The sequence below is a fragment of the Peromyscus eremicus genome, chromosome 8a (genome assembly GCF_949786415.1).
Source record: "Peromyscus eremicus chromosome 8a, PerEre_H2_v1, whole genome shotgun sequence".
Classification (NCBI taxonomy): domain Eukaryota; kingdom Metazoa; phylum Chordata; class Mammalia; order Rodentia; family Cricetidae; genus Peromyscus; species Peromyscus eremicus.
Window position 1 is genome coordinate 46,368,705 of NC_081423.1, and position 22,936 is coordinate 46,391,640.

Below are 22,936 nucleotides of genomic sequence, written 5' to 3' on the forward strand. Positions count from 1 at the left end.
ATCAGAGGTTGATGTTTTCCAGCTCAGTAGCAGAGGTCATTTTATCTCAATGTTAAACCTGCAACTAGAATAATAGCTCATTAATTCAAATGTGTTCTGTTATTCAGTGTAGTGATCTCACACACACACACACACACACACACACACACACACACACAAAGAGAGAGAGAGAGAGAGAGAGAGAGAGAGAGAGAGAGAGAGAGAGAGAGAGAGAGAGATTCTTTTGACTATTATATACAAGCAGTAATTATAGGCTGAACATCCCTACCCCCAAAATCCAAAATGTGCAATGTTCCAAAATCAAAACATTTTAAGCATGGGAATTGCACCACAAGTAGGAATTTGCACACCTGACCTCATACTATTCAGGTTTGTTAAATCACCTTCAGGCTGTGTGCAAGGTGTATCTGTGATATAAGTGAATTCTGTGTTTAGACTTGTGTCCCATTTTTTAAGATATTTCATCATAACTATGTGAATATTCCACATTCTGAAATCTGAAATGCTCCTGACTGGAAGTATTCCAGATGAGGGACGCTCGCTGTATTCAGCCATCTCTTACAGAACGGCTTCTCTCAGGGAACCATCATGAGGCCATCTGCCCATGTCTCTGATAGCGCGGTGTTTCTTTAAACTCCAAAGCCAAGTGTGCCTGTACAGTCACCACACACCCAGCCAGTCCGGGCTGTGCCCTGGGACTCAAGCCTGGCCTGCTAATCCAGAACTGAGCCAGGTTTGACCCTGCTCCCAGTGGCCAGTTTCACTCCCCTCCCATGTTGCAGAAGCAGAAACACTTCAGACTTCAGGGTTTATCAGGAATGCACAGCAATGAGTCCGGGAGACAGGCCTGTTTCAGCACAACGCAGCCCATGAGGGTACTGCTCCGAGAGGGCATTCAATAGAACCCAGATCTCAACAAAGAAGATATGGGTAAGGTATGGGTAAGGTCCAACCATCTGTACTATCTTTTTTTTTTTTTTTTTTTTTTTTTTTTTTTTGGTTTTTCAAGACAGGGTTTCTTTGTGTAGCTTTGCACCTTTCCTGGAACTCACTCTGTAGCCCAGGCTGGCCTCAAATTCACAGAGATCCACCTGGCTGTGCCTCCCGAGTGCTGGGATTAAAGGCGTGCGGCCACCACCACCCGGCCATCTGTCCTATCTTATGTCCTCCTTACCTAGGATTCTGTGTCCAAACATGCTCTGGTTCCAAAGGTTTCCCACAACCAGGCATGTCAGAAAGGCCAACCATTTGCTAGTCATCTTTGATGGGCACAGCAGCAAATACTGAAAATGGAAACTGGTAATGAAGGAGCATTGTGTGGGGGATCAAAGGACCTGCTCTTGTAGATGAGGTTTTCCCATCTAGGTTCCACTGGAACTGCAGTTTGATTTTAGGAGTTGGATTGCCTCAGACCATTCAACTGTGGTGTTTTATACTCTCTGAACCTCCAAAACACAGTTAAGTGAACACACAGAACCACACAAACAGTTTCAACCTCCTGGGTGCAGGGTCTGGATTAATAAGGACACCCATGAAATGATTTTAAACCCACAATTTAGGCTGTAGCCTAAGGCCAGCACTTGTCCACATCTGTAGTTGGACATCAGTGTTCTTGGGATGCTGGCCATGTTACTCTACGGAGACAGAGCCTGCATTTCACATGAGTATTAAGTTCTAACATGAGGGAAATGAGCTCTTGTGTGAGTTTTCCTGGGGAGATGTGAACGAGTGTCATAGCACATCCTAGATAGGAAAGGGATGAAAAGCCAAAGAAAAGACTCTACCTAATTGTACTTTAGAGAACCATCGAGATTATTGGCTTTACTTATTGGAGTATGATGAGTAAGGTAAGATCAGGTAGTGTGGATGAGGTGAGCATGGGTAGCTCAGAGACAGCTGTATTTTGGAAAAGCCCAGCCCGATGGGGATGACTGACACACAAAAGCTGCATCCTTGGATCTCCCTGCACAACTTGAAGGCAGCTTGGCTGTTCTTCCCCAGCAATTTCACTGCCTGAATTACCTTCTGCAGAGGCTCAGTGAGTCTCTTGACTTTCAAGAGCCTGGAACCTTGCGAGTTTTGTTTACATCTTGGGCTTTAGGCACTTCCCTCCTCAATCCAGGAAGGTGTGTTTAAGTTTGGAGAAAACACCTGCTAGAAGACCTACCACCTCCTGAACACTGACTGTCTGCTAAGCGTGAGCTTCTTTCCTTGTGGGTTGCAATCCCCTCTGGGGTTGTATTACAGAATGTATGGGGGTCATAAACATTTGACAGCAGTGGAAGAGTTCTATACAAAATAAAAAATTAATTCCAAACCAAACTTGCAATGATCATCAATGAGCATGAAAGTGCTCATCCATGTTGTGCCTAGGGACTTCACTGCAGTCTTGGTTCTGAACACACAGCATGCACACTTTACGATGGGCATGTGATACCTGCATGCAACACCACAGGGATGCTGCCTAAAACACCTCATCTCAGAGTTGAGATATCTTATGTCATGAATTGCAGTGTTTTTCTACACATAATTTTCTGCTCATATGGAAACATGATGGTTGAATGACAAGGTTCTCTGTGTAGCCCTGGCTGTCCTGGAACTCACGCATAGACCAGGCTGGCCTCGAACTCACAGAGCTCTGCCTGCCTCTGCCTCCCTGAATGCTGAGATTAAAGGCATGTGCCACTACCGCCTGGCTCAAAGAACTGTTTTAAATGAATTTCTTTTTGATTTATGAACACAAAGTATGTATGCCTATTTTAAGTAGACTTAATATCATCTAAAAATTTCTCAGGCAAAGGAGATTATAAGTGGAAAAGGTTTAAGGAATTCTGGACTGAGCACTTAGCTCTCTGTGCAAAAATCCAGGAGAGTGTCACTGTCCTCACATTTCCTTTATGACTCACCCTTGGATGCAGTTAACCAGTGGCAGAGCTGGCATCTGAAGCAGGGCTGGCTGATGTCAAAGCAGGTGCGTAGCTACAGCTGCACCAGTCGGAGTGCGAGGCAACACGTTTTTACTCGGGGTGATGGGAAGGCAAGGGCTGCAGTCTCTACCCCGACACCCCCACTCTGCATAACACTGCTCTAAGAATACAGTTCATACGAGGTGGGTTGACAGCAGGGGATGAGCTGTGAAGGTTTCACCTGCTCCATTAGGAGGCTTAACCCAAGCCTCCCCGGTCACTAAGACAAAGCTCCTGTTTGGCTTTTGCCCAAAGTCCTGCTGGTGAGACCACGTAGCTGTCAGGTACTATACTGATAATTTGAGACTCTCTGGGAAGTCAGGCCACAGTGTGGTGTCTCCTACTTCTCTCCAAGTCTAGGCATGCACCGGCTGTTACTCCTCCCCATGGCAGAGTCCAGAATCCCAGGCCCACTTTCCAACTCCTACAGGTGTGGCTGTGCTATGCCAGAGGCTGTGGTCATGGACTCATTGGACCCAGGCCGCCTCCACAGCTTCTGCCTTCTGCACATGCCCACTACCTCCTATAAGCATTCATCTCAAGGCAGGGGAGGGATGGATGCACCCTCCCTCTGCAGTAGACATGCAGATTGACAGGTCAGCTAAGGCTGGACAGCTCCATTGCAGGTATGGATACAGATTGACAGGTCAGCTAACACTGGATAGCTCCGCTGCAGGTATGTATGCAGATTGACAGGTCAGCTAACACTGGATAGCTCCACTGCAGGTATGGATGCCGACTGACAGGTCAGCTAACACTGGATAGTTCCACTGCAGGTATGGATGCAGATTGACAGGTCGGCTAAGGCTGGACAGCTCCACAGGACCCATTTCTAGTCTTTCCTTGCTCATGTAAATTCCTCTTTCTTTAACCATCTACTGTTCTCCATCTGAATTTATTTGAATTCACAATAAAAACTATTGTTCAAAGATAAAAAATATTAAAGTCTTATTAAATGCATTTCCCCACTGAAAATCCCAGTAATTTCTACTAAGTGCATTGTATGTGGAAACACACTGTACATACTGTAGAGTGCTCTCATGCTGCTTTCTAGGCAAGACTCCATGCATCCTTTGGTACCTCTCTCTCTTTCTCTCTCTCTCCCTCCCTCTCCCTTCCCCTCTGCCTCTCCTTTCTATGTCATCGAGATAGATGAAAATTAAACAATACAAAAATGTAAGACTCTTAGTATCCCATAACTGTTTGTGAGAACAGCCAGAGCTTTGCTACAGCAGGGAAGCAGAGCAAACTCTTAGTTGACTCCACTGATCCTGAGCATTTAAGAATCAGACAGCAGGTTTAACATTTTAGGCATATTCATTACTGTCTAAACATGTATGTGGCATGTTCATACGTGTGTAGGAGTGCACATATTTGCATATGTGTATGCATGTAAAGGCCAGAGGACATCATCTGTAGATGGAGTTTCTCTGTGTCCCATCAGCCAGTTCCCAAATAACCACTCTGAGACTTATTAATTATAAATGCTCACCGATAGCTTAGGCTTGTTACTAACTAGCTCTTACAACTTAAATTAACCCATATTTCTTGTCTACCCTCTGCCACGTGGCAGTACCTTCTTTCAGCATGGCACATTCATCTTGCTTCTTTCCATGTCTCCTCAAGACTTTCAGACTCTGCCCTTCTTCTTCTACCCAGCATTCTCTCTGCCCTGAAAATCCTGCCTAGCCAGTAAGCTCTTCACTAACCAATTAGAGTAATACATATTTGCAATGAACAAAAGGATTATTCCACAGCAAACATCAGCTGTCATTCTCTGGAATGCTATTTATTCTTTTGAGGCAGGGCTTTTCATTGGCCCAGAGCTCATCAATGAAGTTAGACTGGCTGTCCAGCAAGCTTCAAGGATCTGCTGGTCACAGCCTCCCCAGGCCATCATGTCTAGTATCTTTGTATGGGTTCTGGGAATCAAACTCAGGTACTGATGCTTGCAAAAGAATTGCTTTACTGCCTGAGCTCCCAACTCCCTGCAGCCCCCTACTTAATACTTTAAACAATAAAGGAAGAAGATAACTAACAGGTGAGTCACAATATTAGAGTGAAGAAAATATCATAATCAAATTAACAAAGACAGAAATCAAAAAAAATGTTTGATAGATTTTAGCATCCTAGAAATTATGTCAATATAAAGACATCATGCATAAAATTATAACACATCTGATGGGAAAGAACTGACTTGTTTTGTTTTGTTTTGAGATGGGGGCCTCCTCCTCTGTAATACAGGCTAGCCTTAGACTTCAACTCCTGAGCATCTCAGCCTTCCTTGTTCCTAAGACTACAGGTGTCTACCACCACGTGTGGCTAAGGATTACATTTCAAATATGTAAAGAACATTAAATACATCCTTCTATTAGCCTCCAAACACAGGCAGGTTGGCTGTTTGTCTTGGGGCATGTTCTGTCACATTGGCCAGGGTTGGACAATAGTTGGCTACCTGGTGTGCCAAAGGAAGGCAGACCCGTTCACCATTATAGACAAATGCAACTTTCCGGAAGGGAATTTTGCCTTTAATTGCCAAACCTTGAAAACAGGCACGACCCTTGGCAGTCTCTATATGTTTACACTGATTGTTCACACAGCCTTGTTTAATGTCATGGGAAAGCATCCAAGTTTAAAATGCCACAAACCAAATGTTAAGGATGACCCCTTTGTACTTGAAGAAAATGATAAAAATGATTATGTACACTTATAAAAAATGTCTGGAAGATGTTATTTGAGTTTGCAAATTTTCTAATGTTAATATTCATTTCAGGAGGAAATTAATATTTATATGCTATGAAATAGCGTATATATCATTGTAGCCTCAAAATGCCACACATTTGGTCAAGTGAGTGGCATGGCTAACACAGGTATTGGTTCAAGTGTAGGGACTGAGCCACAGGGCACAGCATGACATCAGGTGGTTGACCTCCAGTGTGGAAGTCGATTTCCATGTCTGAAGCACGGAGCTGGACCAGTGTTGTGTGTACAGCCACAGAGACGCTCCCAGGCTCGATCTTCACTGGTTTTCTTTGCTTTTGAAGGAAATCTGTTAAGGAAAAAGGTATCAGTTAAGTTCAATTGCACATCACCAGAATTCTAGGGGTTTTTTTGTTGTTGTTCTTGTTGTTTTCTTTTAATTAAAGACAAAGATAGAGTAGAAACGAAACACTAAAATTTTAACCCTGCTCCAGCTTGGTCCATATCACAGTATCCCTCTAGGCCTATAAGAAAAGACTGGTTTGTATTATCATGGGGCATGCAGGTAAATAAGTAGATGTAAAAAATTTTAATGCTCAACGTTACAGATTTTCAACAAAAAAAATTTCATTTATTGATGGGTTTGAACATTTATGACTTTGGATGATATCCGCAATGAAAACATTGATGTGTGGTTTTGTTTTTCAATTGAGTAGGAAACTGATGGCATTCTGTGTTGTCAAGAGAGAATGAGGCGGCATCTGGATAAGGCGATTGCCCAGCTCGCGTAAGCATTTCCTCTGTACCCAGTTTAAAGCCCAGCATTGAACCATGCTTCTGCCTCCTGTGCACATTTCTCTTAGCGCCTCATAAGAGCACACACACACACACACACACACACAGCACACAGGGACATTGGCACACAGGCACACAGACACAGGTATACACATGGGCACACATGCATGCACATTTCTCTTAGCGCCTCATAAGAGCACACACACACACACACACACACACACACACATACACACACACGGCACACAGGGACATTGGCACACAGGCACACACGGGCACACACGCATGCACATTTTTATTCGGAGGTTAGGATAAGTGCTTAGAATTTTTTTTTTCAAGACAGGTTTTCTCTGTGTAGTTTTGGTGCCTGTCCTGGATCTCGCTCTGTAGACCAGGCTGGCCTTGAACTCACAGAGATCTGCCTGGCTCAGCCTCCTGAGTGCTGGTATTAAGTAGTGCTCCACTACGGCCCGGCAAGTGCTTAGAATTTTGTCTTTGATTTTTATTTAAAAAATAATTTGGGGATGTTATGGGAAGGGTGGCCAGTGTTTCCTTAACTCAAGAATCTTTTACTTTGTGGCCTGTATTCTGTCCTGGCATTTGGAAAGGGAGTAGGTTGTGTCTGCCTTTTATTTTCATATTTCCTTAAAGACCCACCTCTCCTGATTACATCATCGCAGCATTCACTGAGCCACGGCACTGTCGTTAGGCACTATTCCTGTGCCGGAATACAACTCCCTCAAGGATGGGTTCTCAGGCACTTACTCTTTATGCCAAGGGTGGGAGGAGAATGGGAAAGGAGAGGAGGAGGAGGAGGAGGAGGAGGAGGAGGAGGAGGAGGAGGAGGAGGAGGATGTTCTTAAGTTATGGTAATGCCTGTCAGAATAGAAAAGGTACTGGCTGAACCTGGTGACTTGCAGTCCTCCAAAAGTCCATGTTGGCTATGGTCACACAAAGAAGCAGTGCTGAAAATGCCACCCCCACCCAAAGAAACGATGGCCACATATATACTGCTGTTACCAAAGATGACGTGATACACCTCAGGTAACAAGTCTCACAGAGGCATAAATTACTACCGGCTTAGTTTGCCCAACCAAGCCTTGGAGTCAACACTGGGAAGGTTGGTGAGGTTTGCATGCCGAGGTCCTCTGGAGGTGGCATTAGAAGGCTCTGTTACTCAGAAATTTGTGAGATGCACAAACGATTATGGAGGCTGCATTGTTTGGTTATGAATGGGGTAGCTATGATCTGAACTCACGACTCCTTTAAGAATTTCAGAATCTACGTTTAGCATGTTTCCAAGACTCTGTACTGATCTCCATTTTCTTTCGTAATCCCCAAATCTGCTGTTATGCCTTGTGTCCTTGGCTTTTTGTGGCCACGATTGTTCCATGCTGAGAGAACTACATCTCTCTGTGAGTCTGCATTACTGATTGTCTCCCTCGCTTGTATTACAGGCCCTCGCACAAGGTCCTGACCATGTGAATTCTCTTGCTTGGATTTTTGTTGGTAACCCTTTAAGGAGCTTTCTTTTGCTTAAATGTATAGCGAGCAGAGCCAACCTCAGCTCCCTGTGTGGCTTTTCCATTGTACTCTCTCCACTTGTTTTGAATGTGACTGTCACACTCTCAGAAGGCACATCAGCTGAAAATCGAACCTCCCTGGGCACTAACATGGCATCTGAGGCTCTTGACATCTTTGTTTATATGACAAGTTGATGAAGTGCCACCCCACATACCTTCCCAGGTTGACTGGCAGGCTCCCCTCTCATCAAAGATGCCATCCCAAGAGAGGAAATCCATGGACGTTCTGGTCCTAGATCACAAACAAGATAGATCTTCTAGTCCAGAGTCCCAGCATAATAACCCAAAGCAGGAGGCTCAGCGGCATCAAGGGGAGGCATCTTTTGCATGTATGTTCTTCTAGAATTCATAAAATACAGATAGTTTGCCCAGGGCTGCCCTCATTCCTACTTTACCAAAAAAAGCTAAAGTGTTATGCTAAGTGATTTGACTGTAGGCACAGGCCACAGTGAGTGGAAGCTGCAGGCACCAGTTCATTCCACTGGAAGCAATCTTTACCAGGCGATTCCTGTGCCGGGCCTTGCTTAGGGTTCTAGAAGCATAGATGTGATTGATCATTCAATTGTCCTGCTTCTCACAGGCCACATGCTAACAGCTTTCAACTCTCTGTTTCTAGTACAGATTGTCCCAAATTTCAACAGCCTACTGGGGTCTACATGTGGGTGTGGAAAGAGCACTCAGGCTTAGTGTGTCCTCCAACCCCCCGCTCAGACCCTCCTCCCATCCATATGTCCCCCAACTCCAGTGATGGATTTCCATCAATCCAGTGACTCAGCTGAGCTCTTGATTATCACTGAGGTCCAACCTCCTGGGAGATTGGCTTGGTTCTTAAACACACCCAGAATCTGAATACTTATCTCTTCTGCTGTCCACTTAGTTTCTGCCATCTTACTCTTCCGAGTCACTGCTGTGGCTTCCCAGTGGGACTTCCGAGGTCTCCGGCAGTCGGTTCTCAGCACAGCGACAGAATGATCTAGTTAAATGGCAAGTCAGCAGTCTCTAGCTTCACTTAGGAGAAAACCTGGGCCTTTGCAACATCCAGCGTCCAACATGTGTGACCTGGTTGTCCTTATGCCAGGGCTCAGCGTCATCTGATGAAACGCCTCCTGACCACCCTGTGTAAAATCACCGCCCCTGCTCTGGGGCTCCTGGTTCCTGTTTTGTTTTTTACCTTGCTCTTCCAGCCACACCAGCTGCCCGTGTAATGTGTGTATTGTCTATGTGTTCATGGAAGGACAAACTCCTCAGAGAAGAGGTTCTGCTGTGTTCACTATTTCTCAGGCTCACACAACAATTATTTGTTAAATAAACAGTGATATGAATGAAGATATGTTTCACCTGTTGCCCATGCCCACCTCTCATCCAGGGCTAGTCTCTGGGCTTGACTTGTGGGTCCTCTCTTTCCCTGGAATCCAGGCAAGACTGTATTACTGAGATGCAGGGTCTCTTCTCTCCCAGTAGCTGGGCCACTGGGGCAGAGTGCTGGAGTGAACCACCAGTTCCCTGACATCTTCTCAAGCACTCTTGGAAGATGATTCTGACTCTTAATTTATGGCTCCTGGGAAACATCTGAGCCACAACATGGCCTCAAATTTAGGTTGTCAATGGACCGAGGGAGGCTTTGCTGTGTGTGTCTCATGAGTTCTTGGGGAAAATATATTCAAAGCATAGAAAAAGGGGTGAGAATACAGAAGCTGAATAGGAAGGAAGAGAGGAAGGCACAGAAATGGACATATGACTGCAAACCAGTGTCCTGCTTGGAACTGGTGGTGAGCGTTAGGGTTAGGCCATATCATTCTCCCTCCACCCTCTCTCCCCACTTCCCTACACCCCATGGACAGGAAACATGGAGGGTGGGACGAGGTGGAGCAGGGCAGGGTGGGCTTCTTATGACTCACATGCATGACCATCTCCACAGATGCTCCTTTGGAGTGGGAGTTGATTGTTTTGATGGAGGAGAGTTGTGGAGGGTTCCACCTTAAAAGGGCAAAATGCCTGGTCGTTTGGGAAGTAGTTGCCTGACTGGAAACTTGTCTCTCTTCTCTCCCCTGGATATTGTAGCTCAGACAGAGCTGCACAGCATGAGCTGGAGAAGGACTTGAGTGATAAACAGACAGCCTTCCGGATCGACGATAAATGCCAGCACCTGCGGAACACTTCGGAGGGCGTGAGCTACTTCCGGGGCGTGGAGAAAGTTGATGCAACGTAAGCTGGCCCGTGCCCTTCTGTGATTGTCGTTCTCTCCGCTTCCGTAATGATGCAGCATGCAAGTCATCCTACTCCATTCCTTTTTAAAAAATGCTATCACAAGTTCCCAAGACTTGGTGATTGATAAGGAACAGAAGTTTCTTAGGTTCATACTTTTGGAGTCTTGGAAGTCTATGGGAGCAACTTCTTGAGAGAGGTGTTTTTTTTGGTTTTTTTTTTTTTTTTTTTTTTTTTTTTTTTTTTTTTTTTTTTTTTTTTTTTTTTCCGAGACAGGGTTTCTCTGTGTAGTTTTGGTGCCTGTCCTGGATCTCGCTCTGTAGACCAGGCTGGCCTCGAACTCACAGAGATCCGCCTGGCTCTGCCTCCCGAGCGCTGGGATTAAAGGCATGCACCATCACCACCCGGCCCTTGAGAGAGTTTTTATGTTGAAGAACCAGAAGGGCAAATGAGTATTTGCAAAAGTGAAAGTCATGTTCCTAACAACCCACTCTGGAAAACTGACCAACTCCAATGAGAATAAACTCATTTTCTCCAGAAAGTCACGAATGCAAGCAGGGGATGTGACTTAGTAAGGGGTATGCCTGCCTGGATTTGTCCCTAGCACCTCAAGATAAAGAATATTTTTAAAGGCATTGATGCTTTTTAATGACACACTCATTACTTAAAGCAGTGGTTCTCAACCTTCCTAATGCTGCGACCCTTTAATACAGTTCCTCATGTTGTAGTGACCCTCAACTATAAAATTATTTTCATTGCTACTTCTTAACTAATTTTGCTACTGTTATGAATTGTAATGTAAATTTTTTTTTGAAGACAGAGGTTTGCCAAAGGGGGTCGTGACCCACAGGTTGAAAACTGCTGAGGTATTTCCCAATGATGCACTGATGTTAAACTGAGTTAAAATGGAAGGTGTTTGTAAAGCAAGGCCAGGTGCCCGAAGATGAGGGACACACTTGGCCTTGACCCGTTTTCAGTAAGGTTTCATTCGAGTAGAGTCAGGCCTTGAGAATCGAACCATCCTGTATTTCTTTTTCTAACATGAAAATGACACCTCTTGTTCAGAAAACCTACAGACAAAAAGGCAACCAGACATTGCCAGTTCCTGGATGTCCTGGGCCCAGTGTGCACAGGCTGGAAACGGTGCATGCGTTTCTCACCACTGCTTGTTACATTTGCCTAACTGCTAGTTCTTTGCTGGACCCCTGGATGCCATTCTGGGGCGGGGCTTACAGTTTGAGCCCACCACTTCATTTAAAAAAAAATAACCAAGTTCGATGGAGTGACGTTTGCCTAGAATTAAAATGGCCGAGCTGCATGTGCATGGCGGTGGGTCTGTCGGAGTTGAATGTCTGTGTAACCACAGCCACACAGAAGATGGGTTTTTTTTCATAACCCTGTAAAGATCCCCACGGTTTTCCCCACACCTGTGTCTATGCACTTCCCCTAAAGTGACTCCAAAATTGATTGTGTCCTGTGGGTACCTGGTCCCGTCTCTTGAGAGGTACAACATAAGTTACCACTTGGACTTTCACTGTTCAGGTGTGAATCTGAACCAGACCCTGTGTTCTATGTAGTCCCTACATGATGCTTTATTTGACTCAAGGTGAGCAAGGAGGGTTTTTTTTTTTGTTTTTTTGGGGTTCTTTTTGCCACCTGGGACTTAGCCCTTTGAAAGGCCCCCATTTTTAGCAATCCCTTACGAAATATATGGAGTATCCATGACATTATTTTGGGTCTAGTCAACATTGAGTCCTATTCAACACTATATTATAAGAACAAGCAAACAGATACCACCTATTAAATCTACCATCCAGAGACACCAACGTTGACAACTTAGTCCTTCCAAGTGTCCCTAGATTGACAGATGATAGTTTATAACCTTAGAGAATGGTGTTGCCCACACACCGTTTCTATGGTCTATCCAACTTTTCACCTCATGCTGTATCAATAATGTTGTTTGTGAGCTTAGTCTTCCTAGGTTAAGATAGATTTATGAAGTAAATATTGGTGAATTTGCATGCTATGTAGATTTTCTGTGCATGTTAATCTAACCTGCACTTTCATTCATTTAGGCCATTTTTAAGCTTTCTAAGCTTTATATAAATATTACTGAAATCAATGTCCTCCCATATCCATTTTTGGGAATACTATTTTCTTGGGACAGAGGAATTTCTGAGTTGCAAACATTTAAGCGGTGAACTCTTAGTCTGTGCTGCATTCCTATCGTCCAGCAAGACTAAACCAGTTCGACATTCTCAAGACAGCACACATTCCTAAACACATCCCCAGCTGCAAGTTCGCCTTTCTCTCTTTACTCTTCTGAAATGGTTTCTCAGTGCCTTGCTTTTTTTCCCTTGGCACATCTTTGGCTGCTCCCAAGCTTGACATTTTTGCTTCTGTTTATTGGGTTGGTCGTGACATATTTGTAAAGACTGTACATGTTCTTGCCCTTCAGTAATCCCCAGTCTGGAAGAAGAATTGCTTTATGCCTATTAATACACTACTGGTTAATAGTAAAATAGGAGCAATTGAGAAAAAAAATTCAAATTAGCTTTCTCCTGTTGTTTCCATTTCATGCAACATGTCCAGGATGGGTGGCACCGGGGCCTTTCTCGTGCAGGACGAGCACTCCCTGCAGACCCATCGGGGCTGACCTATCATTGCCGCCATCATCTCTCTTCCCATTTCCAGGGTGTCAGTGCCCGAGTCATGGGCCAAGTTTACAGATGACAATATCCTCCGTTCCCAAAGTGAGAGGGCAGCCTCCACCAAGCTGAGAGACGACATCGAGAACCTTCTGATTGTGACGGCCAACGAGATGTGGAATCAGTTCAACAAGGTGAACTTGGCTTTCACCAATCGCATTGCAGAGACCGCAGACGCTAAGAATAAGATCCACATTCACTTATCAAAGGTGAGGAGCTAGCTTGGTCTGGGCACTCTACCCAGGGCTGGGGGCAGAGTTCAGAGGCAGAGAGTTCGCTTGGCACAGGCAAGGCCCCTGGCTCCACCCGCCCCAGGATTGGAACATGAAAAACTAAACCCATCATTTGTCCCCCATCATTGCCTTGGATGAGGCAGGGCACTCTGAGACTACAAATCTCTCACCACCTCCAGAAAAGCACCATAAGTCGCGCGGCTTCCTGGCCATCCAGACAGGAAAATTAAAAGCGGCACAAAGCACGCCATTTATTTCAGTCTGCAGCCAGGTGTCAAAATGAAATGGGAATTCACTGGTATTTGGAACACAAAGAATGCACTATGCAGGGAATTAGTATTTAATGGAAACAAAAATATTAGGATAAAGCTTAATGAATCACTGTGGATAACTAGGAAGTGAATTTAGTAGGACGTATGGTGGGGAGGAAGTTCATTCGGGTCAATCATTTCAGATCCTCTTTCTGGACGACAGGACCAAATACAGGGACCAAAAAGGTAGTGCTTAGTATTCCTGAGTTTGTGAAGTGCTCTGTGCTGGGAGTATAAGAGTTTTAGTGAAAATTTAATGAAAGGTTGATACAGAAGTCATACTTCAAGATAAACAAGAACCACTGTCTTTACTCCTAAGTACTGTGGAATGTGTTCCTCATCAATTGTCACTTTTTTCCTTAAAAAATATTTACTTTTATTTTATGCGTATTTTATGTATGAGTGTTTGGTCTGCATGTATGTCTGTGTACCGTGTGCATGCAATGCTCATGGAGGCCAGATGAAGGTGTCAGATTCCCCAATAGGACTGAAGTTATAGGGTTGTGAGCTGGTACAGGGATGCTGGGAATTGAACCTGGGTCCTCTGGAAGAGCAGCCAGTGCTCTTAACTGCTGAGCCGTCTCTCCAGCCTGTCTTCCTGTTTAAGGATCTTACACTGTTGCTCTAAGGTAGTATTTCACAATGGAGGGTGCCATGTTCCTCCAGGCAGCAACAATTTACCTTGTCTTCTCGTGATGTCTGGTTTGTGCAGTCAACAGCAGTTGAGCTAGGTGGTGGGCTACACTGTTAAGGGCAGGGAAAGGTATAAAATGTAGTTTTTGTTCCCGAGCAGATAGTAATAACAGTAGGAGATCATGCACTGTGATTGGCCACGACAAATGCATGTTCAGGGATTGGAAGGAGAAAGGAGTGTTCCAATGGGGCAACCCCTTGAACAGAGCCCAAGAGGCAGTGACTAAGAGGTCAAGTTCAAGTCCATGAAGAGGCCCGTGAGACTGGCGAGGATGGTGTGTCCTAGGAGAGAAGCTTGGGAAGAGGGTTGGTGCCACACTGCGGAAGCTGCTGGGATGGGGGTGAGGGGGTGGGAGACGGGGGTCAGGGCAGTAGGGCTTCATTCTGAAGTTCCTTAGAAAGGTGTTGTGACGGAGTTCCTTTGTTCATTGGTGGATTGGTGGTGGGGTATTTTTGTTTTTAACTACTGTGCTAGTTTGCCAGGGCGGTTGCCACATAAGGTGCTCCCTGTCTGAGTGGCCAGAAGTCCGAGTTCCAGATGCCACAGGGTGGCTTACTTCTGGGGCCTCGTCTTGTACTCTCTGTCAACCTCTTCTCTCCATGCATCTGCGTCACATTCCTCTGTGTGTATCTGTGTCTGTGTGAGTCAGGGTTCTCTAGAGGGACAGAACTTAGAGGATGAATCCCTCTCTCTGTACACACACACACACACACACACACACACACACACACACACACACGGAGATTTATTAGAATGGCTTACAGGCTGTGGACCAGCTAGTCCAACAGTGGCTGTCTACCAATGGAAGGCCCAAGAGTCCAGTAGTTGTTCAGTTCACAAGGCTGGATGTCTCAGCTGGTCCTCGGTATATGCCGGAATCCCAGAGAAGTAGACTCTACGGCCAGTGAAGGATTAGACTTGCTCATGAGAGTGAGAACGAGCAGGCCTGAAGCGAGAGAACCAGCTTTCTTCTTCCATGTCCTAAAAGTGTGACCCAGATTAAAGGTGGATCTTCCCACCTCAAAAGATCTGGATTAAGAGTGGAACTTCCCACTTGAATAATGTACTTAAGAAAAAACTCCCTCACAGGTAATGCCCAACCATTTAGGTTTTAGTCAATTTCGGATGTAGTCAAGGTGACAACCTGGAGCAGCCATCCAAGTGTCCAGGATTCCTCCATTTATGAGGCTTGGACCCACTCTCTTGACTTCACTTTAACTTGACCTCTGCAGGAACTCAGTCTCCCAGTAGAGTCACATTCTGGGGTCCTGAGGGTTGAGACTTCAAGGTATGAGCTTTTAGAGGAAGGACACACAATGCAACCCATAACGGGTACATTCTAATTTCCACTTAGGTGTGTTGGGATGTAGATACATGGATGCCATACTGATCCTGCCCATGTCTTAGTGAGACAATACATATATACATAGACATGAAGGTGTACACACACATACACACACACACACACACACACACACACACCATAGAAAATGGGTAGTCTGTTGGGAAGGCACAGAAATAACCACTTGGAATGAGAGAGATAAACGTTTAGCAGAAGGAAGCATTATATCTTCTAGTGAGAATCAGACATGACTATTTTTGACACGTTGGTAAAAGCTTGAGAGAGAGGTCAAAGCCTGAATGACAGATTTAGGAGTACTTGGATTACATGGGCTTTAAATAAGTGTGGTTTTGCAAGGTCTCTGTAGGAGATGGAGGATGTAATAGCTAATTTTCCCAAGATAAAGCTTTGGCAGTGGGATGAGGAACAGTTAGAAACTCAAGAATTTGCCTAGCAGCTTGCTAAGAGAACAAGTTGAGGCAGGGTTTCAGGGAGAGGGAAGGATCCAGGAGGCTCTGATGTTGACCTTGAGAGGCATTTTCATGAGAGCAGTGAGTGCTAGAGACAGAATTCAGGAACCTCTGGAGTATGGGGTAGGTGGGAGGCAGAGGAATGGGCACAGGCCATGGGTAAACACACTTGGCGAGGAACATAGGAGGGTGGCGAGGGCCCCACTGGGATTAGATGGGATGGTGGCAGAAAAGACAGCAGATTTGGAGAATGTGCTGGTTATTAACTGAGCTGTCTCCAGGCCACAGGAAAGGGGCCACACCAAAGGAGCAAAGTCGGGAGAATTTGGAACTGGGGAGCAGCAGAGAACCAGGTCATAGAAGGCAGGTTCTCTGAGCACAAGAAGAGGAGAATGTAGAAGGAGCGAGGTTCTCAGTGAGGAGGCCTATGGGCCAGAGGTGGGAGTGTCACAGGTTGTTCTGGGACCAGCAACAGGATGTCAGCAGTTGCTTCTCATTGCCACAGACCCTGCAGGAGATCTTCCAGACGGAAATGACCATAGAATCCATCAAAAAAGCCATCAAGGAAAAGTCTGCCTTCCTGAAGGTGGCTCAGACCCGGCTGGATGAGCGAACAAGGAGACCAAACATAGAGCTGTGCAGGGACATAGCTCAGTTACGGTAAGGGTATGGGGTGGGTAGAGAGGGAGAGCCGAGGGGCCCCTTCCTGGATGCAGCTGGGCTCTGGATAAGGATGTTCTCTCATGACAAGCATTATGGAGACGTCTTCTTTATAAGCGTTACCAATGGGACCTGTTAAATGGGTAAGGAGTTCAATTTGGGAAGATGGAGAGAAGTCTTGAGGTGGGTGGTGATGGTTGCCTGGTGGTGTGATTGTGTCTAATGTCACTGAACTGAGAACACTTCACGGCAGCTAAAGTGTGTTGTGTGTATTACACCATACGTTTGTTGAAAGTTAAAATGACACCGACACGTCACATGACATGAACATTTAGTTTATTCAGAGCATTCAGGGCGGTGGTTGGGTTTTTGAGCACTTCCTTAGGTTGGTAGTCCAGGCCATGAGGCCCTCCTTGTGAATGTGAATCAAATTGGTAGCAGAGGGATGGACGGTGGGGAGATGCCATGACCCTTCTCCTGATTTGACTCCATGATAGAGTCTCTTTGTCGCGAAGGATTTATTCTAAAGACGAACCTGCCAAATTTGGGCACTGCCAAGGACAGCGATGGGGGTTCAAAGTGATAATTTCTCAGGGGGGAAGTAAAGGGAGAATCCTTGTAAGGTCGGTTGTCATCGATGATGACAACGACAACAGCAATGGTAATGACGATGATGATGATGATGATGAAAACAGTTGTCACCATCCCTTGGTCCTGCCCCATGCGTGGCCCTGTCCTATGTACTCACAGTATTCCATACATTACCTTCATTTTGTAAATGAGGAAGAGGAGGCAGAAACAAGTTGTATAGTGTCTTAGTTAGGGTTACTACTCCTGTGATGGAAACACCGTGACCAAAAGCAACTTCAAGAGGGAAGATTTTTATGTGGCTCACACTTCCACATCCCCGTTCATCATCGAAGGAAGCCAGGACAGGAACCCAAACACGGCAGGATCCTGGAGACGGGCTGATGTAGAGGCCATGAGGGGTGCTGCTTACTGGGGTGCTCCTCTTGGCTTACTCGGGCCGCTTCTTACAGGACCCAGGACCACCAGTCCCGGGGTGCCCCCACTCACAATTGGCTGACCCTCCCCCATCAGTTATTAATTAAGAAAATGCCCTGCAGGTTTGCCTGCCTGCAGCAGGATGTTATGGAGTCGTTTCCTCAGTTGAGATTCCCTCCTCTTGGGTGACTCTAGCTTGGGTCAAGTTGACATAGAAACTAGCGGGCACACATGGCTTCACTGAGATCACAGCTGGAGGTGAGAGACAGCTGGGGCTTGCCCGTGTCACTGCCGGTGAGGTATGCTACTAAGCAGGAGCAGGGCAGGATCGACACGCCAGAGGATCAGCTCGATTCAACCAAACTCTGCTCCTGTTCCCTCCATCTTTTAGACTGCGTGGGTCTTTTTCATCCCCCTGCCAGATACCTGATCTCACTGGATCTTCTTCATGTCAGTCTGAGATGAGCTGATGAAGCAGGTGGTGTGTCCTTATCTCTTCCTCACACAGAGGCTGGAGCCCAGAGCCCTGGAGATCATTACTGTAATCACTCTCCATGTATAGTGTGGACTTGGACTGTGTTTGAAACATACGCTAGCATACACAGTCTCTGATTTAAGATTTTTTTTCTTACTTTGTGGTGGCATAAACTGTCCATTCCTATGTTGCCCTTGGCTTTCAAGGCAGTGCTCAGTAGGTGACATGAGATGTTCAACATGTTATTTTAAAATAGGCTTTGTTTCTACGGGAAGCTGGATGAGTTTGCCCAGCTGTAGGCTACTGTAAATGTCCTGTGCCTGTTTAAGGCTGGTGAGGCTGAGCCGTGATGATCAGTGGGTTAGATGTCCGAAACACGTTTTACATTTCCAGCGTACCAGGGGTTCATTAGGACATGACCCATCACAAGGTCAGGCAGCATCCACACACAAATGACCTTCTCAGATTAGCTGTGTGTCAAGTAGTGTAGCATTTTTCTAGGCTTCCAATACACCGCTGTTCACCCAGGCTGCATACTCCTCAGAATGGGCTCTTCCTACACAGTTCACTATTTGGAATAAGTTGCCCTCCACTCCAGAGGCAAGACGGGTCCCTGGGTAGCCAGCTGAAGTGTGTCTCTTGCTTCAAAGAACCTGGAGTCAGAGAATGGGCACTAGCCAGTTAGGATTAGATGGTGAATTGTGGCTTTTTGGAAATACGTCATGTATTGGAGGTGAGGGTGTCTGCTCACACATAGAGGCAGGGGTGCATTTGTTCGTTTGTGGGGGCCAGATGCTGGCAGTATATCTCTCACTGCTTTCTTCTTTTCTTTTCTTTTTGAGACGAGGTTTCCCACCGAAGCTGGAGCTGACCATTTGGGGCTGGTTGTCTAGACAGTGGCCCCCAGGGATCCACCTGTCTCCAGCTTCCAGCACTGGGGTTACAGGAGCTTTTTGCATTGGTTCTGGGGATCAGAACTCAAGTTTTCATGCTTATGCACCAAGCACTTTACTTGCTGAGTGGAGCCTTCTCCCCAGCCCTCTTTATGCAAATATTATTACAAGAAGCTGAGCTGAAGTTTCATGGTCCAAAACGATTTCTGCAGAGTCATCAAAAACAGAGATGGGAAAAATTCTTCAGACTGCTACTAGATAAACATGGGTTTTTATTTTTGTTTGTTTTGGGTGCTTGGATTGGAACCTGGGGCCTTTGGGAATGTTGTATGTTCTGTCACGGAGCCACACCCCAACCATAAAAGCTCCTTTTTCCAAGTGTTCGTGTGTGTGTGTGTGTGTGTGTGTGTGTGTGTGTGTGTGTGTGTATCACCTATGTGTATTGCATGTTTGTAGATGTGTATGCATGTAGGTGTGATGTCTGGAATCATCCTCCATCGTTCTTCTACCTTGTTCACTGAGGCAAGGTCTCTCAATCAAACCCAGAGCTTGCTGATATGGCTGACCATATTTCTGAGGATCTTCCATTTCTGCCTTCCTGGGTTGAAATTCCAGGCAAACTTCCATACTTCCTACCTGGCATTTATGTGAGTTCTGGCTGTCTAAACTTTGTTCCTCATGCTTACAGGGCAAACACTTCAACCACTGAGCCATCTCCCCAGTACATCAAAGTGGTTTGAGCCGGGCAATGGTGGCACATGCCTTTAATCCCAGCACTCAGAAGGCAGAGGCAGAGGTGGATCTCTGTGAGTTCGAGGCCAGCCTGGGCTACAGAGTGAGTTCTAGGACAGCCAGAGCTACAGAGAGAAACCCTGTCTCAAAAAAAAAAAAAATGGGTTTTGGGTTTTGAGTGGTGGTGACCTAGTGTGGCTCTGGAGGTGCTCACACCCCCTCTGAGGGGCTGACTCTCACTCTTTAGAATTCCCCCCTTTCCCAGCTAATGTGCTGTTCCTCTTGCTTCCTGTCAGCCCTCTAGTGTGTCCGTTTCCTTGGCTTCAGTTTTGACTTTAGGACAGAACCTGCTTTTGTTTCTTGTTAGGAATGTCTTGCCAAAGGTATTTAGGGCTATTATTATTTGGGAAAAACATTGTTTTTTCTCAAAATTGATCACCCTGAAAGTAACCCTTGCGCTGTCTAGATTGAGAAAGATCAACCTCAGGGTAGGGGTTGGGGATGGAAAAAAATGCTGTTTTCATTTGAAGACTTTATTTTTATTTCAAATATTCTAAGTGGGCACCTTCAAAAGTAGGTCTAAGCCTTTTTGGCATCTTTGGTAGAAATCCAGAGAAGGCTCTGCTTGACTTAAATCTTGATTCTAAGACAAAACAAATAAACTCTATAGCAGACATATTTGTATTCGAAGCAAAATGATTTTCAAGTCTGTAATGTAAACAACAACAAAGTGGAATGAATGCCTTCAGCAAAATAGTTTTCCAAAATCAGCTAAGACCATGGAAGGTGGAAGTGACGAGCATCCTTGAGAGTGATTTGGCTTTCTGATGACTGCACTTTGGGGAGGGTTGTCCCCTTCCGTGTACTCAAAGCTTCAAGAAAGTGGACTCTCTGTGGCTGCCCTCTCCAGTTCTTACATGTCTTGTTCTGACATTGATACGTTAAGGTATTCTATTCACAGTTCCTCAGGGGTTAGCTTCCAGGAGACAGACATTTGGCTGCAGGGAGTAAAGGCACATTTGGGTTCAGGGTTCCTTTTGAAGTCAGGGAGGACTGGGAGAGGAGAGCAGTTCTGGTGACAATAAACAGCACCTGTCGTCAAGTCCCACCTCCAGCCCTCTCCAGCAGCGGCCAAGGAGCTGACGACGTTTTATACCTAGGATCTTATATAAACAAACCAAAACTTTAATTTTTTTTTAACCCAATCTGCTCTAAACAACAAAATATATCGTTTCAGGTGAATTCTCAGACTTCTTGCTTATCATCCCCTGACCCCTGGATCTTGGGTGCCGTTGGTAGGGAGAACAGTGTGGTCTCTGGGTGAAGGGGAGGTGGGATGTTACCATGTTTCCCTGAGCTGCTGTGGGCCTTCTTTCTGCAGTGGTAGAGACGGAACCCAGAGAGTGGCACACACAACTCCAGCGTGCTCTACCACTGAGTCCCACCCTCAGTGCTTAGTTTTTTAGTACACCGTGTATCGCAGACTGGCCTTAAACTCAGGGCCCTTCCTTCAGCCTCTGCCTCCATAGAGCTGGAATTACAGGTGTGTACCCACATGCCTGCTGGTGAGCGACCTTTACTGGTGTCTTCCTTGGCTCAGACTGGATGCAGGTCGGTTGAAAGTAGGTTCCTCCGTTTTCTTCCTGCCATGAGTCCTTTTTGTCTTGGGTCTGGGTCTTGCTCTTGGTGCATCCGTTGGATTTAGAACTTCTTGCAGCTCCTTGAGAGCACTGGTTCTCAACCTTCCTGATGCTGCGACCCTTTAATACAGCTCCTCATTTATGGTTGGCAACCCCCCCAACCATAAAATTGTAATTTTGTGGTTTCCATAACTGTAATTTTGGTACTGTTATGAATTGTAATGTAAAATATCTGATATGTATGCAGGATTGGTTGGTCATAAAAGGATCACGACCCACAGGTTGAGAATCACTGACCTAGAGTGTAGTCATTGGTCCTCACTGGACACAGTCTATACTGTGGGAGAAACTGCAGGGTGAGGCTGCAAACAAGACTTTCGGGTGCATGACATTGCTTCCCGATGTCTGTAGGGAAGACATTCCTAAGTGCCCAAGGGTGGGCCTCTTGGCATGCACAGCATAACATAGGGTGACAAACTCGTCCCTAGGACTGGAGGTGTCTCTTCCTCTAGTATTGGGAGTTGGCATTCGTTAGAGAGCTCAAGAGGCAGATACAAGTTACACTGGCTGAAGAGATAGCAAAGGAGTGCCCTGAGGTCAGAAACTGTAGGAGTGCCCTGGAGGGCAGGTCTGCAGAGGGGTGAGGAAAGGATACAGGAGTAGGGGGGTGGGGTGGGGAGTGGCGGGGAGGGGTAGGAGGGGTTGTGTGGAAGACAAGATGGCTAGTTTTTATGACTGAGGGCTGGCTGTGAGGTCATGAGGAAGGGGTAAAGTTAGTCAGAAGATTTGAGTCTAGCACCCCAGAGGTTAGCTTTACCTGAGACGGGGACACACAGATGACCCAGGGTGTTGCCACTGTGACTGTTTCACACCCTACCTCTGCCAGACTCAGAGCCTGTGGCCAGCCGAGTGTGTGCATCTCAGAGGGGGGACTCAGAAGCTGGCTGTGGTGGGGTTGACCTTGGGAAGCTGTGAGTCCCATTTGACATGGAGATGTTTGTATCAGTATGGTATCTGTCATCCAGGCCCCTTCAGGTTGCCCCTCTAAAAAGTCAGAGTAGAAAAAAAAAAACAAAAACAAAAAACCTCTCCTAATGGCAGCCCCTTGATATTTTGGGATGTTAGGTCTAGGACCCACTCAGAGATGTTAAAATTCATGGGTGCTAAAGTCTTGTATATTAAATGGTATAGTATTTGCCATGAGCACTTCCTTCTACATGCATGAAATCATCTGTAGATTAGCAAAATCCAATGTAAATACTACTAAAATAAGCAGCTGCTGTCCTGTGATATTTAGGGATTAAGGTCAAGAAAGTAGGTGTGTATGTTCAGTAAAAGTAGGTGTGTATGTTCAGTAAGATGCAAATTTTTAAAAAAAGCAATACAATACTTTCTGTCTGAGGTTAGTTGAGTCTATCAATAAAGAACCCACCAATGGCCGGGCAGTGGCGGCACACACCTTTAATCCCAGCACTTGTGAGGCAGAGGTGGGTGGATCTCTGAGTTTGAGGCCAGCCTGGTCTA

At 45.8% G+C, this 22,936-nt stretch overlaps 1 protein-coding gene across 1 annotated transcript in view; it reads left to right on the top strand.

Annotated features, from left to right (window-relative positions):
- Positions 1-22,936, top strand: part of Tekt3 (tektin 3) — a 44,179-nt gene that overhangs the window by 17,284 nt on the left and 3,959 nt on the right. The window contains exons 4-7 of the mRNA XM_059270913.1: positions 6,383-6,453; positions 10,106-10,249; positions 12,944-13,166; positions 16,513-16,667. Of these exons, the coding sequence (XP_059126896.1) occupies positions 6,383-6,453; positions 10,106-10,249; positions 12,944-13,166; positions 16,513-16,667 (593 nt within the window). The remainder of the gene's footprint in view (positions 1-6,382; positions 6,454-10,105; positions 10,250-12,943; positions 13,167-16,512; positions 16,668-22,936) is intronic.